The sequence below is a fragment of the Phaenicophaeus curvirostris genome, chromosome 2 (assembly GCF_032191515.1).
Source record: "Phaenicophaeus curvirostris isolate KB17595 chromosome 2, BPBGC_Pcur_1.0, whole genome shotgun sequence".
Taxonomy (NCBI): Eukaryota; Metazoa; Chordata; class Aves; order Cuculiformes; family Cuculidae; genus Phaenicophaeus; species Phaenicophaeus curvirostris.
Genome location: NC_091393.1, coordinates 33,751,441 through 33,767,573, shown reverse-complemented (window position 1 = coordinate 33,767,573; position 16,133 = coordinate 33,751,441). Strand labels below are relative to the sequence as shown.

The following is a 16,133-nucleotide window of genomic DNA, read 5'->3' as shown; positions in this document are numbered from 1 at the left end:
TGTAAGAAAGCACATTTCAGATTGCTGTTTATCCCCCTTTCTAAGTGTGCAAATTATTAACTACATAAAACTCTGCACAAGCAATCTCAAATTTTGCTTGAAGATCCAAAAGAAAGTTGCATCCAGCAGCTTGGGTACTTAACATCATCTAATTGTCTTTTGCGGATTAGGTGTTGATACTGAAAAAACGCCTAAATCACTAACTGCCAAAGATGGAAAGCTATACCTCCTTATTTCTCACTATCTCTACTTCAGTACATGGTCCTGTTGGAAACAGGACAGTAGGCCTGAGAGAACTCATTTAATACGTCAGTTTTCATGTAACGGAACAAAGCCTGTAAGTCTAAAAGCAGTCTCAAACATCATTGGAAAGAGGAACTAAACGTCCAACAGAATCACTCAGAGAGAAGCAGGAAAATACAACCCTCTGACAGTGACATGTTGACATCATTTTGTACCAAAGGCTACAACTCCCTGAACTTCTAATCTGCTTCTCTAGATAGCTGGGTGCTCTTACTTCATCTGCCCCCCATTTTGCCCCAGTGCTATTCAGGACCTGCTGAAAGCAGGTCCCCGTGGCTGACTGAGGGCAGAAGTGGCCATGCCCCTGTAGCATAGCTGTGTGTGGTGGCCACCTGCCTGGCCTTCTGTCCCACCTCTTGGGTGAAGGGACTTTGATGGGCTTTCCTCACCCATATCAGTCCCATCTGTCTGTTAAGCACAGTTTTTATGAGCTTCTCCCATTCTGGTACTAGTTCAGGGCTCTCCGTCCCAGGCCGTACCACTCCCATTATTCACATCTCCTTCACAAAAATGTCCTTGGTTTGAACCATAGAAGGCTTTTCTTTGAAAATCAAATTACACATTTGAGCAGTCAGTAGAGATGGGATTGGTATAATCTCAAGTTTGAAATGACTCTGTATCATGTAACTTTTCTGTCCTAAACAAGCTCTCCTAGTTCTGTTAATTTCAACCTAAATGTCTTCCACAGCACTTACCAGCAGCTGTTTGTGCAGATCATGAGCTTATAAAGAAAACTTTAAGATTTTCTTATTATACTCTGACTTCAGATCATCCGTGAAACATCTTCAGATATTAAATTAGTTTTCAGTCTGACTCAGACACAAACTAGTTTTAAGTACACAGTTCATCAGGGAAGTATTATTACAGCCCCCTTCCCTAAGTGGCTGTATCTCCACCTAATCAGCGGTTTAGAAATAATGCTTTTCTTCGTTTCAAAACTATGCTTTTCATCATGTCCAACAGTTACTGGTAAATACCATTTATTATATCATAACATAAAACCATTTCTTTTCTAGTTGTCTCCCCTTCATAGATGTCTGCATTGGAAAAAGGTTTTTTGAAGTGTTACAGCAGTGCTGCAGTGCTCATTACTATTTAGCCAACTGAGCTAGAAATACACCACTATTTCACTAGCCATATTCACAGAACATAATTCAGCATTGCCCTTTATCCAGTGGTGATGCCTCATTAAGCTCACTCATTTCCAGCAGCTCCCAACTCCCTCCCTCACAATCTACTTGCAGGACTGTACTTTAAACCAAGTCAGTGAATTGTTTCATGTCAAACTGGCACAAGTTGCCCAGGGAAACTGCGGCTGCCCCATCCCTGGAGGCGTTTAAAGCCAGGTTGGATGGAGCCTTGGGCAGCCTGATCTAGTAGGAGGTGTTCCTGCCCAAGGCAGGGAGGTGGGTTGGAACTAGATGATCCCTTCCAACCTGAACTATTCTATAATGCTATGAAACCCCGAATCTCATAACATACTGCTTAATTATTACACGTTTAAATCCAAACCACTTACTGATACAGGTCACCCAGGCTGGAAAGCTTCCCTGCCACAAGTGTGATGTTAGTAGAGGATAGCAAAGGACTAAAACCTCATAAATTAAAACTGGGAGATGAAGCTATACCCTTAATTATTTCTTCCTTGTCCCGTCCTTCTTGCTTTATTTTACTGCTTCCGTTTTGCAATAAATACTTCAAAACCAAAAAAAGAATAAAAAAAGTTGTCCCCTGAAACATTCCACATGAAGCAAGAGCCAAGCTGACCAGATGCAGCACCACAGACACTGCTGAAAACGTATTCAAGTTTGAAATCCTACTAGAAATATTTACAGATACTGGATAATACCTTTAGGTCCCAAAGAGAACTGTAGCTTCTAGTCCTATGAGAATCATGCATTTTCTTTGTTAATATTGTGCCAATGGTTTGTGGATCAAATTTATTTAGATACACACTACACTGAAGGATATTTTCCAAGCTATACAAATTCATAAAAATAATGATAAATAACAAATTACAACTAATAAAATGGTCCTTTACCTTCGGTCACACACAAACACTGTGTTTACTTTAAAAAAAAGTGTAATTTTTTTTCCTTCTTCCTCCAACCCTGATTCTGAGACAGTGGGCTAGGTTCTGATTTCATTTATTCAACTCCAAATCAAGATTTCACAAATTTGCCTACAAGTTACTGAGCAGGTGATCAAGGTGTGAATTCACAGTACTTTATCTTTTCTGTATCAGCTCCCCACAGTCACTCCTAGAGAGCAGCACAGCATATTTCTGTGTCAGCTCACTGTCAAAGTTTAGCAAAACACATTGTGTTCAGCACGTGTTAAAATCTCCTACAAAGGGAGCTGCAACCTGCTGCAGTGTAACGCACTGCAAATTCACCCTCTGGCTTGCTTAGGTAGAGATCAGCCCCAAGAGCTGCCACTGTGCATCTCTGCCATAAAACACCACTTCTGAACCCAGTACTTGTCAGATGAAAATCCCAGCTATGCCTTGTTTAGAAACCTCCTCTCTAGCCAAATTACTCTAGATGCTGTGAAAAAAATATATAGGCAAGATACACAGAGATTGCAATAACTTACAGTAAGCTTTGGGAACCTAATTCCTGCAGGCTGCTTACACCTGCAGCTTCATTTCACATGGACCACGAAAGACCTTCCCTTCCTTGTACTGGCCTGCGCTAGCGTGCTGGCTAGGAAAGATGATGAAGTGGCCAATATCATCAACAGCGATTACAAAGCCTTCCTACCCATGTCACAAAATAAGTGTGGCTCACAATAATCCTGAAGGGGAAATCCTGTCATAGCAATGTTCCCACAGCAGCAACACTGCAAATTACAGGGAATCCAAGTCTACTGTGGAAGAATCACAAAATCTACCAACAAGTGTCAAATACTGGTAACCTCCATGTCATGACATTTTTTTCCCCCTTCTCCATACACCTTGCTGCTTTTACCCCCTTTTTTCCTCACTTTTGCTATCTCTAACTCCTTCTGCCTGTCTTCTTTCTGCCTAATACACCATTAACAGAGTCATGAAATCCATTCAAATAGGATCCATATAAAAAGATACAAGTAGAAAGGAGCTAAACACAAGAAGTTACTAGCTTTCACAAATGAAGGCAGGTACCACAGTAAACCAGCAATCTTCCATACTTTTTCCACTATACATGTTGGAGATGCCCTTTTTTTTTACTGGCTAGGCATTCAGTTAAAACTATTTTCCTTCAAGCAAAAACACTGCTCACTGAGTGATAATGTTAATGCTACTTCAAACATTTCACATTTCAGCCTTTTTTTTGGCATCTTATGACTCGAGCATAAGAATTTTGAGACAGAAGTGGGTAGATGTTTTTGCCTACATTTTCTTATTCAAATCAATTAAATTTAATTTTGAATTTTTTCCTTCTTTAAAGGCAAGTGACCATTAAAGAGTACACTGTCTCATAGATCATACCTCTGCACTGTTTATCAGGGTGTATCTGTTCATGTAAAAACATCATTGAAAGTAGGATTCATCTTGCCCAACTTCTAAAGATGTGTAAGTATCTACAGCATCAGAGCTAGGCTGCCTTTCTATTTCCTGAAGATAAACAGCAACAAGACAAGATTCACCCCCTCTATTTTAGATGCTTACCAAGTATGAAAGGAGTTGTATTTAAAGGACTACTTCCTCTGCAGTTACTACACTGTGCACTATAGGTATCTACAGTTGTTCAGATCCTGTTCTCCTTAAAAGTAGTTTTTTCCTGATCTACTTACAACCTGTTCATTTAAATTTCCAGGCTTTTGAAGCAAGGACCATCTTCTTTCATATACATGTGCAACGAACAGGACAACAGCATCATGACTGTGACCTTTATTTGCTGCCATAGTATGAAACATCAATAACAATGACAATACTAATAGTAATTACAGTCCATGGAAAACAAATGGTTTAAGTATGAACTATACTGAAAGTCTAGCTCATTAAAAAAAAAAAAAGAAAAAAAAGCAGGGGAGTGAGCAAGGCCGGGGAGAGAAAAGATTTTTCACAGCCACTGCATGCACCACAACTCTGAAAGGCCAGATATGGTGAGCAATCAAAAAGAAAGCTTTGTATGCCTTACAAAGTCTCTCCTTGTTGTGGTTATGGACTCTGATCTGTTACAGCAGTAATAAATTTTGTTCATGGCCTTTAGCTTTTACAAAGAAGGTGAAAGAGAGACAACTATCATGTTGTCTACAGACCTTAATTAAAAAAAAATAAAAGAAAAAAATATGAAAAAAGTGGGAAAAAAAAACCCCAAACCTCTTAACAGAGGTGGGGACAACCAGAGTTCATCAGTACCCAGCAAAAGTTTCTGCTGTACCTGGCAAAGGTTTTTTCAAGGCTAGGCTACACTGAATTTCCAGGTGACATCCTCTTTCCCAAGCTACTCTCTCATTCAGAACTTGCAGTGGAAGAGAACCACCTCTCAGTCACGCCATAGATAAAATACTGCAAGCAAAACTTGGCTGTTTGCATGTTCTTACTGGGATCCTTCACAAGTAATGTATACCTCCTGATCACAGTCATTACAGCTACTGGGCAGGGCAACACAGCGAGGAAAAAGCGTTATTGACCTAAACACAAGAGATCTGAGGCAGGATGACTGTCCTTGGAGAACTAGCTGTAGATACCTTTGTAGTGAAGAGGTTTACAGAACTTCTTCAAGCCATCAGAGGCAGAAAGTAAAGTAAAACAGAGCAAGTCAGGCTGCTGCAGTGTGTATAAACAAGTGCAGCTCTCGAGACTAACCTGGAATTCATAAAATAAAATTACAACAGTTCTTCCGACCACCAGGTGTTAAAACTTTGGGCAACACCTGATACTCTGCTCACTAAGTTAAAAGATAATTAAACAAATTATGTACATCTCAACCATGACTGCATCACTTATACTTTCTTCTGTATAAAACTACTGATACACAGTTCAAAACCCCATTGCACACAACAGTCTCTTTAGCATGTGCAATTCTCATCTAAACATGATGTTATTTCACCTGTATTCAGACCAACTTCTCTTTTCAGTCTAATAGCAATATTTTCAAAATAATATTACATTCCTTCGCAGGCTCCCTCTAATTCAGTACAACCTTCTCAAGTAAAAGCAATCAAGTGGGTGACATACGTAACTGCATAGATACAGCTTACTAAGTTCAACCGAATTGCTGGGCTACATGTACAAGCCAAATCTACATAGGAGGGTTTCCTTTCACAAATGAATAAATGTTGAAAATGACTTTCAAAGAAAAAAAAAAAAGGAGGGAATAGCAAAGTAAGGTAATTACCTATCTCCCTTTGGTTTTCTTTTTTGTACTGTCTTCCCTTTGGGTCGTCTTTCACTTCCTAAACAGGGGCTCCCACCAGGGCCTGTTACCCGTATTGATTCAAGGCCTTTGGAAGATTTCTTAAAAGTAAATTCCACTGGTTCTCCTTCTTTTAGGCTTCTAAATCCTTCCATGTAAAGCTTGCTCTGTAAATAGGAAAAATACTCTTGGTTACCATTGCCTTAAAAACAGTACATACATTCACAATCAACAGGACAAATTATCCTGCCTACTATTCTAGAATACATACAAGTTGAATAACAATGTCCTCTGCATGAGCTATAGCAGACAATATTACAAATTATAGTTCTGCATATACTGAAAACACTATTCAACACTAAACAAGTAACAGAATCTATTTCCAGTATCAACAAAACTGAAATAACATTTTCCTTTTCTGTGATGAATGCTATAGATGTAAGAAGCAGAGAAGACACGGTATTCTTAAAACTCCTGTCTGACAGGCAACGGGAACTGAAATATTTAAATATTTAAACTGAAATGTTTAAATATTTAAGAGAACGTTGAATAAAGCTCTGAAGTGTTCACTTCAGAGTAAATTCATTTACAATCAAAATTATCATAATTCATATTCTTTTTATCTGGGACACAGCTCTGGTGCTCTGAACATGAACCAAAGATACAATGAGCATGAGACAGGAGGAAGGCACTCAGAACAAAGTGAAAAGGGCAATTCCCTAGTGAGCTGCTAAATTTCTGTCCACTACTACAAAAATCTTACCTATTTCGCATGATTTAGGTATGGATTTGTATTTTCATCCACAGAAAAGGAAATTATTATCATCAGGGCAAGTGAACTAAACACTGATACACCTTTTGATATTACATTGTGCCAGCAAAATATTGGACAAAATTCATACAACAGGAGCTCACCATGAATTTTGATGCAATGAAAATTTTCATCTCAATTCCTAATAAATTCTGTACAATAGCAAGTCTACATCCCAGGACAAATTTGATGAATCAAACTCTTAAATAAAATTATCATCAAGTTAAGTAAGACAAGTCTTTATGAGGAAAAAGAGAAAATTATAGACACTGGTTGCACTAAATGTTTAGAAGTGTCAGAAGTTACATATTACATGAATGAGATCAGTTGGACTCACACAAAACATTACAAAATCCATCATTTTCCAAACAGATGTAGTTTTTGCAGGAGAGTTATGAAAGTATTTTTTTCCTTTGGTCACGAACTCTTCACAGCAAAAAGGAAAATGTATCCTCACCAATCCCTACTCTGCCCTCCAACATTCACATGGCTGAACCATGGACTCAAGAAGGGAATATTCACTGCAGGTGCCATCCCACTCAGTCACATGTCAAAAATGGCACTCAGCTCTCAAAGTCACATCTACTATTCTACAAGTGAAACTAGGGAACGTCTTCAACTCAGATAGCAATCCCTGACATGGGTTCATGGGTTATAGGAGGTCTGCAGTACCAAGGAACTATTTTAGCAGAGCTCAAGAACTAAAATCTTGAGAGTTCACGGTTCATATACAAAGAGGGAGTTGGTCCCTTCACAAGGACACAGGGAGAACAGGACAAGAGGCAAGTGGCCTGAGTTTTCCAGGGGAAACACCATTCAGACGTAAGGAGAAGTTGCTCATTGTGAGAAGAATTAAACAGAGAAGACCAGAGAAGTAGTGTAGTTCCTTTTGCTGAAAATAGCTAAGACTCAGCTTAACAGGGAACTGAATAACCTAACCTGAGGCCTTGCTTGCAGCAAAAGGTTGGACCAGAAGATCTCAAGAGATCTCTTCTAATCTAGACTTTTCTAGATATCTTAATCCAGATCTGAATCACATCCAGTAAGACTGGAAAACAGGTTTCCAGTCCCAAATTCTGCAGCAGAGTTACTTTGGGGAACCTGTGTCACTTAACTTCTCCCAGTCTTTCTAAAAGGGACACCACCACAAAATCCATTTCCCACAGCACTAACAGACTAACTTAAAAATTATTGTATAATTGGGAATATTTATAATGACATCATGTGAAAGCACACACACCTTTGCTCCCAAAACCCCCAAGTATTGGACCAGACGAGTTCTCACAGTCTACAGAAAAGCAAACATTCATAACGCAACAAGGCACTATTAATATTATAACATATTATTATTACAATACATAATTATAATGTCATACTAATACACATTTTGATAGCAATGGTTGGACTCAATGATTCTGTGATTCTGTAATGCCAGTCTGACTGAGAGACTCAGTTGCTTATAATTTTTCCAGCAGTCAAAACTAAGCAAGAATGCAGTTCCACTGTTTAGGATGAAGGCTGGTTTTCTTGCTTATCCAGTTGTGGAGCTCTAGTACAGGTGGCTCTTCCACCAAATCTAGTAACAGTGCAAAGAATAAGTCAAATAGTTGACTTTTCTAAGTGAGAGGTTGAGCATTAAGCATTATTTTAAAAAAGGGGTACAGTACAGGGGACACATACACACGGAATAAGAAATGTATAAAATGTCACCTGAATCATAAGCTTGCCTGTTTTCTGAAATGAAAATATAAAGTATGAAAAAGGAAATATGCCATTTTTCTCACTAATACAACTGGAAGAGAGTAAATGCACATAAACCAATTAAAGAAACCACCCAGGGAGGTAGTACTATGTCAAGGAAGCCTTCCACTTTGAACTGTCTGTAAAGGGATCTTTGTCACAATGAAGAAACATCGAAGTTGAGAATACGCCCAAAGAAGACACCACTACTCATCAACTGAAACAACAGATTATGCCTGTGGCACAAAACCAGGCCTAGGTCCATACACATCTCTTCAGCCTCCAGCAGCCACTAGAAAAAAATCTTCTTATAAGAAAACAACTGAACAACATGTATTTTGTCCCAGACTAAAACACAGTTAAATGTTCCAAAACTAGACAATCATGACAACACAGAATGGTGCTAATCACAAGAGGAACCTCAGGCAGATAAACATAAGCCCTTATTTCTCGGTAAGACTGAACACAACATGGAAGCTTGTGTCTTTTTGTTTAATTACAACATAAGGAAGATATTTTTAAGTCTCAACATGACTTAACGCATTTTTCTCTAAAATGTTTTTATTTTTCTCATTTCACTTCTAGCAACAGAACTTTTATATCCAAACAGAGCACTATATTTACAAGAAGGATTTTTAAAATATATTTAAGAGCCAAAGTAATGGAACAACTATGCTTTCATAAATCTCATATTGTGCAAGTGGACATTTTTGCATGTTTGCTTTTTAAAGCACTTTAAACAACAAAAAACGTTGAAAAAAAGCAGTCCAAATGACTTGCACAGTACTCTCCTTGAATACACCTCAACAGCTTTTCAATGTTACAGATGGTACCTTCTGACTTATTGTGTAAATGTATATACTACTACGCTGTCAGCCAGCTCAGTGAGATTCTCTCAGGATGCGATAACAATTCAAAGCCATAGCAAATAAATGGCATTTGGAAACCAGCAAAACAAATCTAAACACTGAATCCCTCTTAAATTGTCTGAAGAGCTGGACAAAAAATGTCTTTTAAGTTGATAATTTAATGTTGAGAGACCTAGTTCGGTATTTTCCTCACATTACTTAAACAAATAAAACTCACACAATTAAAAGCAGCCAGAGTTTCAAGTCAGTGAACCATTTCTAGAGTCCTGAACGGGGTGTATGGGCACATCGCCAAGGAACAAAGGGAAAAACTTAAAAGCAACATGATTTTCCTCCTTTCTCTCTCTTTCAGCTGTCAGAGTCTTTGCTGTTATTTTTACCAGCAGTCAATACAGTGATTGCAGAGTAGGGCTTTTTAGTTTCTTTTTTAACTTTACAGTGCCATTTCTTTTTTCTTCTACTATTTCTTGTTAAGTTAGCCTACAATGTAAGGTTTCTCACACCTCTGTCACAAGCAATGGTTTGGTCCAAAATGCTGATAATGTTATAAGAGTATAGGAGTGGAGAAACCCATGATCACAAGTTCTTGGAAAGTATTTCCTGCCGTGAAACAAAAAACGTATATATAAACTGTATTAACAAGATGGTACCAAGGAAAAGTACCATTTCCTGGGCAGTGTCAGGGAATGCTTTACAACCACCACCGGTCTGTGCAAAAGAAAGGAAGCTTGGAATTAAGTCTCATTACAGGGCCCCTCCGATAAATGTGCATTACTTTTATTAACGTGTGGGGAGGGAAGAAGGAATAGGGTCCCGGTAAGCACCTCCTCGACACAACTTTGCTATTTCTAGTCAGGGCTGTGAACAACTGCTGTCACAGACATTAAATTCTTGGGGGTGAAGCAGGGCAGAGAGTAATTTGGCAGCATTCTGCTTAGGATTGTTCTTTTCTGTACCTCTCATTTCTGCTCCATTTTATCTAGTGATTGATTGCTCAGTACAATGACCAGATGCCACCAGTATGCCGGGTTTCCCAAAGTAAGAAAATGGGTTTTCCTCCAAAATTATCTGCAATTAAATCAAGCCACGGACTAAAGCATATCCTGAAGCCAAATCAAACTGAAGATCATATGAAATTCTCTCCAAAACCTCATACAGTTCCGTCAAGAGCTTGCAGCCTTTGAGTAAAGCAAGAGTACAGAGTAAGAGGACACAAATAAAACAATTTACACTTTATCTATACTAGTGCTCTTATCTGCATTAGGTCAAAACCAGAATTTAACTGTTGTATACTGCAAATGTTAGGAGAAGCGCTGCAAAACAGTATCAGTTGCACGATACAAACACTGCTGCAAGGACTTTTGCTGTCCACCAAAAGTTCATTTTAGGAGGTTTGTGAAGATCATGTATGTTTGCAGGCAGAATGCTAAAACAAACAAAAAATCCACTAAACTGAACAAGAGCCTCTCTGAGAGTAATGTGCAGTTCTGCTGCACTAATACAGAAGAAGGCCAGGCACCCACAAGATAACTCACCATTGCTACTGCTGACCTCAAGGGCTCTTTCCTGCTCCCAAGGTTTATCTTGCACCAAATCTGGCACTTCTTGGTCCCCCACATAAGCCAATTTAACTCACTAATCTGACAGGAAACAAACTCAGTTTAAAAAGAGGGGAGTATAAGAGGAAGAGGAAACAGGGATCGAGTTTTGTTTTTCCAGTGAGCTAAATCTGTTCACAAAAAGGTTCAATGAGCTCCAGGGTATATACAGTGGAAATGGCAACTTCTGAGATGAGAATGTGTTTCTTAATATTTTACATAAAAAAGAAAATCCACAGTATTAATGTTTTTTTCAGCTCAGTGAATTAACTTTACTTTAAAAATAAAGCTACGAACCACTTCATTTCTCAAAGATTGCATTTCAGCTCTTAGCAATGAAGAGCCATGTATACAACATCTAGGTATGTCTGTAACAGACAGGATAAGCTATTGAGTAACTTTACAGGAGGGAAAGAACTCATACATAGGCAGTCACCACAATGCAGCAGGTACACTGCAATTTCACATCCTTATTTACTTGGAATTTGTTTCTGTCTTGAATTTCCACCTCGACTGTAGTCAGGTTCATAACCTGGTTTCTACTCATCATCCTGTCACTGTCCCCCACTGTCACTATTCTTGCTGAGAAGGGTGCAAAGGTATTTATTTAGCTTTTGAATTAAAGGCTTCCTTTAATTCCAAACCACCTTCCCTGTACAACAGAATAATTTCTTCTTTCTCTATTTATTTATATATCTAAAGAAACTTTCATTAACTGCTTCAACTCTTAAGATCTTTAAGTAAATTCAGCTTAATACTTTCAGTTCTTGCTCCACAACTTCCAAGAAGGGACTTCCTTTGATAACTTACTCCTCCTTCCTTTCACATTACCTTTTCTATACCAATATCCCTTCCAGGAGAATGCCCTTTGCTAGAAAGATTAGGTATTTTCCCACAGTTCTCTTTTTCCTTTACTTGAGATTCAAGTTGAACCTCTTCTCCATCTAAGCTTCCAGTACTTCACCTCACCTCTATTCATCAACTGTTTTGCCTAATTTAACAAATGATTGCCTTAAAAAAATTGTTATTTACTTTTCATCATCCCATTTAACTTAAACCAAATTAACCCACCTAACACTCTGTCTTAATCTTTAAAACAATCAGGTATTCTGTAAGGTCAACAATTCCTTCCAAGTCCAAAATAACACAACCTCTATTCTGAATTATTCTTTTGATAAGAAAAACTATCGACTGTTATGTACAGAAACATCATATCATTATAATATCATCTGTGCTTAAATATAGATCTGGCCTACTACATAGCCTATCTATAATGTTACTGTTCCTACCAGTATTCCTCTCTCATGATATTGCTATTACACTGTCTGTATATGAAGTTTGAGGTCTGCAACATGTCTTTCATAATTCCTTCCCAAAATGATTTTGACCAAACAGATTCTACTGTGCCTGTGCTACTGTTTTTTCTTTACATGGTGCCACTTTGTTCACAACACCTTACCAATTTTCTGCACAATTTTCAGTAATCATGTTCAGACCATGAATGCAATTTGACCGTGTTTCTGCTGCCTCTATATCTGGTTACATGTTAATCACCAGCTGCTCTAGTTTTGTATACTAATGAGTATACTAGTTTGTATACTAGAGAGTATATCCCTGACCTCACCCTCTTTTCTCGCTATAGTAAGTATTTTTTCTGTTAGTGTAGCACCTACACGACGAGTCTTCTACTAGTTTTCACCCTTCCTTTTCTCCTTTGCATAGACCATTTGTATTACCACATGTGCAATTCTCATTTACCCAGTTTTCCTTCTTTTGTGCTTTAAACCAGTCATGAAAATTAAGCCAGCCTCTTCTCCCATTTCTTAGTTTAAGTATTTTCTCATCAGTCGTGCTAGTCACAAGAACAGTTTTAGGACTCAGTTCAATCAATTCAAAGGGACAGTTCCTCCCCCTCACTCTCACATTGACTCAGGCAGAAAATAATTTTCCTCCTCTTGGTAACGTCAGGTTTTCTGCTGTGTTTCTGCTCCTGTATCAGATCTATGCAGTCAAAAACCCAAGAAGCCGCAAGAGTGTGCAGCCATGATAGATAAAGCTGTCCCGTGCAGCACCTTGCCAACTTACCACTTACATTGCCTCAATGATCTCCTGAAACCATGCTGCTAATCCCAGACAATTTATAATTCCCTCTTAAGTCCAACCATCAAGAAGCATCATCTTCTCTTGTGACATATCCCTCCCCGACGAAGCTGCTGAAGAGGGCTGCTGCTTTGCTGAGTCACGAGGTGGAGAGGAGCGGGGTGGAGAGGAGCGAGATGGAGGTCTGGTGGCTGCTCCACATCAGCGGCCACATCAAAGCCAACATGCACAGCAAGGATGAGTCGGAGAGAATGAATGAGCCATTATGTCTCCGCTACTCATTTGCCAATCAGGATGACCAAACTGGCCCCTGGTCATCCCTTCCCGCATATCAACGCAGGCATGAAGTTACACCAGAGCCACAGAACAAAGAATCAGAGGTGATCATGAAAACACGAGTACTAATAAGATTATGACTTATGGATGTGGAAACTGTCAGTTTTGTGTGTTGGAAATGGCTTGATGTATGACCCTGGAGTTTTTCAGATCCCTACACGCTGGTGGGGGATGCACCAGCAGGGCGGCTAAAGTAACCCAGTATGTCCCTTACCAGCGGTGCCACTGGCCAAAGGTAAAGAAGATAAGGAGCAGGGCTGCCCGATACCCCAGATGTTATCACTCCAGAATGGACTATAAGAGAATGAGAAGAATAAGCCTTAATCAGAGCTCCCTCTCACTTGGTCTGAGACCCCCATCAACATCAACATAACATGATGGATCCACTCCTGCCAAGCACCGGAGAATCTGCAAAACTTCACCTGCAGCAACTTTGTGGAAACATCTAAAAAGTCTATCACTGTACTCCAGAGAGGTCATATAGTCCCTCACAAACCCTTATAGGATGCTAATATTGGTCTAGACTTAAGCTTATATTCTTGGCTTAAAATTGTAACATTATAGGTAACAAACTAAATGTTTAAATGCTGTTCTGGGTCCTACTCTGTCTCCCTCGGGATGTGACATCTTGACAGCCTCCCAATGGTCGAATATCTCCAAGCTCCCCCTTCACAAGCTCTTCCTCGCTACCAGCTGACCACACTGCCTTTGGGAGCTCCACAGATCCTCCTCAGGATGGAGAGCCTCCCCTTTCTTCACTCACCACTGAGCACCATCTGTACCCTCAGATGAGTACAGTCACTTCATGCAGCTGAAACCACCCTGTTTTCTGTTACAGTCTTGTCTGCTGTAAGGCAATTTTGCAGAAACCTGAAGGCTTTTTCTACAAAACTTGGGAACAAACAGACATGACCTTTTATGCAATCACTAAATAGGAAACATTACCTTCTTTCTATTTTCATTGGGAAGAAGCACTGTTTTTTTTTCCTTTTTTCTTCTTTACCCAGACATGGGTCTGAGGTGCAGATGAACAGGTTTACCAAGGCACACTGACATTCAGTTCATTTTAGTGACACGTCAAGTGCAAAAAACCAGCATGGCTAGGCTATGAGCACAGTGTACCTCTTCCAATGAAAAATTCATGACAGTTGTGAGCTTTGTACTTTCATAGTGTCCACCTATGCAGACTATTTTTCAAGCCTCTTTTCTGTTAAAAACCCAAACTTCCCAAGCAGACATCAAAGGAAGCTGTTATTGCAGCTTTTCTTCTATTACCTGGAAAAAGGTGTCACACAGAGACCTAGACCTTCCCTTCTCCACCCCCATTGCCATTCTGGCAAAGAAAAAAATCCATGAATGCCACTGACTCCGGTTCTCTCCTTTCTTCCACAAGGGATATAAATGCACTGAAACCTACAAGATGAATGCAGGTTGAGCTCTCTCCTATCTCGCTTCCCCTCTATGAGTTTAATGGTGAGGACAGAATGCAGTATGGCTACAATTCACTTTGAAAAACACACTGTACATACTGGAACAGTTCCCCCCTAACAAATGAAATATCAACTGATTTCAAGGTAGGTCACCTCATAAACATGGGTGGAAGCACAAGAGCAGAGGATAATGCAATGTACAAGCCCCACAGTTTTCTGCATTTTTCAAGTACTGGAAATGTACTCTAGTAGAAAGCATAGACTCAATGGCAGCTAAAACCACTATTTCCTCCAGATTTACTACACCTTTCTGGTGTCGTTAACCACATTTTCAAAAACAACTGCAGCACCTCTATCATCCATTCCTGCCCTATGATGTCTATAAGCTTCATTTCTGTGCTCCTCTGTATACTGCCATGTATGGGAATGATGATCCCCTATGCCAGGAGATGTTTTAGCTATATAAAGCTTTCCTTTCCGCCTCCCTCACCACCTCCTACTGCCCCCAAGAGACTGCATATAATTAAAAATAAATTAGGCCCAGATTGTGCTCTGCTAATTCAGGTACAGTAGGATCTCTCACTGCACATGTACCCTTCCCTTCCCCTGCATAAAAGTAGCCCAAGAGTCATGTTTTCTTACTGCAGACCCTGAATATCCACCTCTGGGAAGCTCTCCTTAACCTCTAAATTGGATACAAGTAGCAAAAAATAGTACCAGAAAAATACTAAGAAAGAGGTTCATCCATCCTTTTATATCCCAGCTTTACATGAGCAAATCAAGTGGTTCATGTCTCATCAGTAAATAGAGGAACGGCTAACACTGTGGGCAACTACAGAAGCCACAGGCTGACACTGAAAAAAGGCATTTCACACAAATGATTTAGCAAGTCACCAGTGCAGAGGGAGTCCTGAACCTGTTAAGACACTTCAGCCCACTCTATCGTCATGGTAAAACAAATCCCAATCACACCAACTTGCCTCTTTCTTCCTGAAGCATGGTATAACAGGTAGCTACCAACTCTGAAGACCAACAAGGGAATAACGAGTTGGAGAGAGGGTAGCCGAGTTGTATTGGCAGGTAGAGGGTAATACATACACAAGACAGAAAGGATCTTACTTGTGAGAAGTAAGTTGAGGTAGGACTGTGTTGTGGGAAGGATGGAGGTAGAGAGAGGACAGTGATTGGATCATGCTGGAGGTCAGCAACTTGGGGCAGGATATAGGGTGGTGGAAGGGCTGTGTCATGCTGAAAGAACCAGAGGTGGTAGCCTGGGGCAATGGTCTGATTGGTGATTCAAGCTAAAACTGATCTGTGGATAAGAACTGGTTGACAGTTACAGTGGCTACAGGTTCTCAAAGCTGCAGATAAGCCAACTCCCCTCTCTTCCCAGGCTGTGAAGGCAAAGGAGCACCTCAAGTGCTGGCAGCCCAGCCCTGCCACTACTTCCCTTTCCTTCTTCTTCTCCTCTGGTCAATCCCAGCTACCTGTAGGTTAGAGCCCGAAGAACTGTCCTCACACCACCACCATCTCCTCTCCTAGGCCCTGGGCTAAGAAATGGAGCCTGCCAGCATGCCCTGTGCCATGATGCCATCACAGGTCCT

The 16,133-nt window shown here is 39.9% G+C and overlaps 1 protein-coding gene across 3 annotated transcripts in view; it reads right to left on the bottom strand.

Annotated features, from left to right (window-relative positions):
- LOC138717812 (protein lin-28 homolog B) overlaps positions 1-16,133 on the bottom strand; it is a 94,020-nt gene that overhangs the window by 32,858 nt on the left and 45,029 nt on the right. For all 3 annotated transcript variants that reach the window (XM_069851672.1, XM_069851673.1, XM_069851674.1), the window contains one exon: positions 5,628-5,812. In XM_069851672.1, the coding sequence (XP_069707773.1) occupies positions 5,628-5,812 (185 nt within the window). The remainder of the gene's footprint in view (positions 1-5,627; positions 5,813-16,133) is intronic.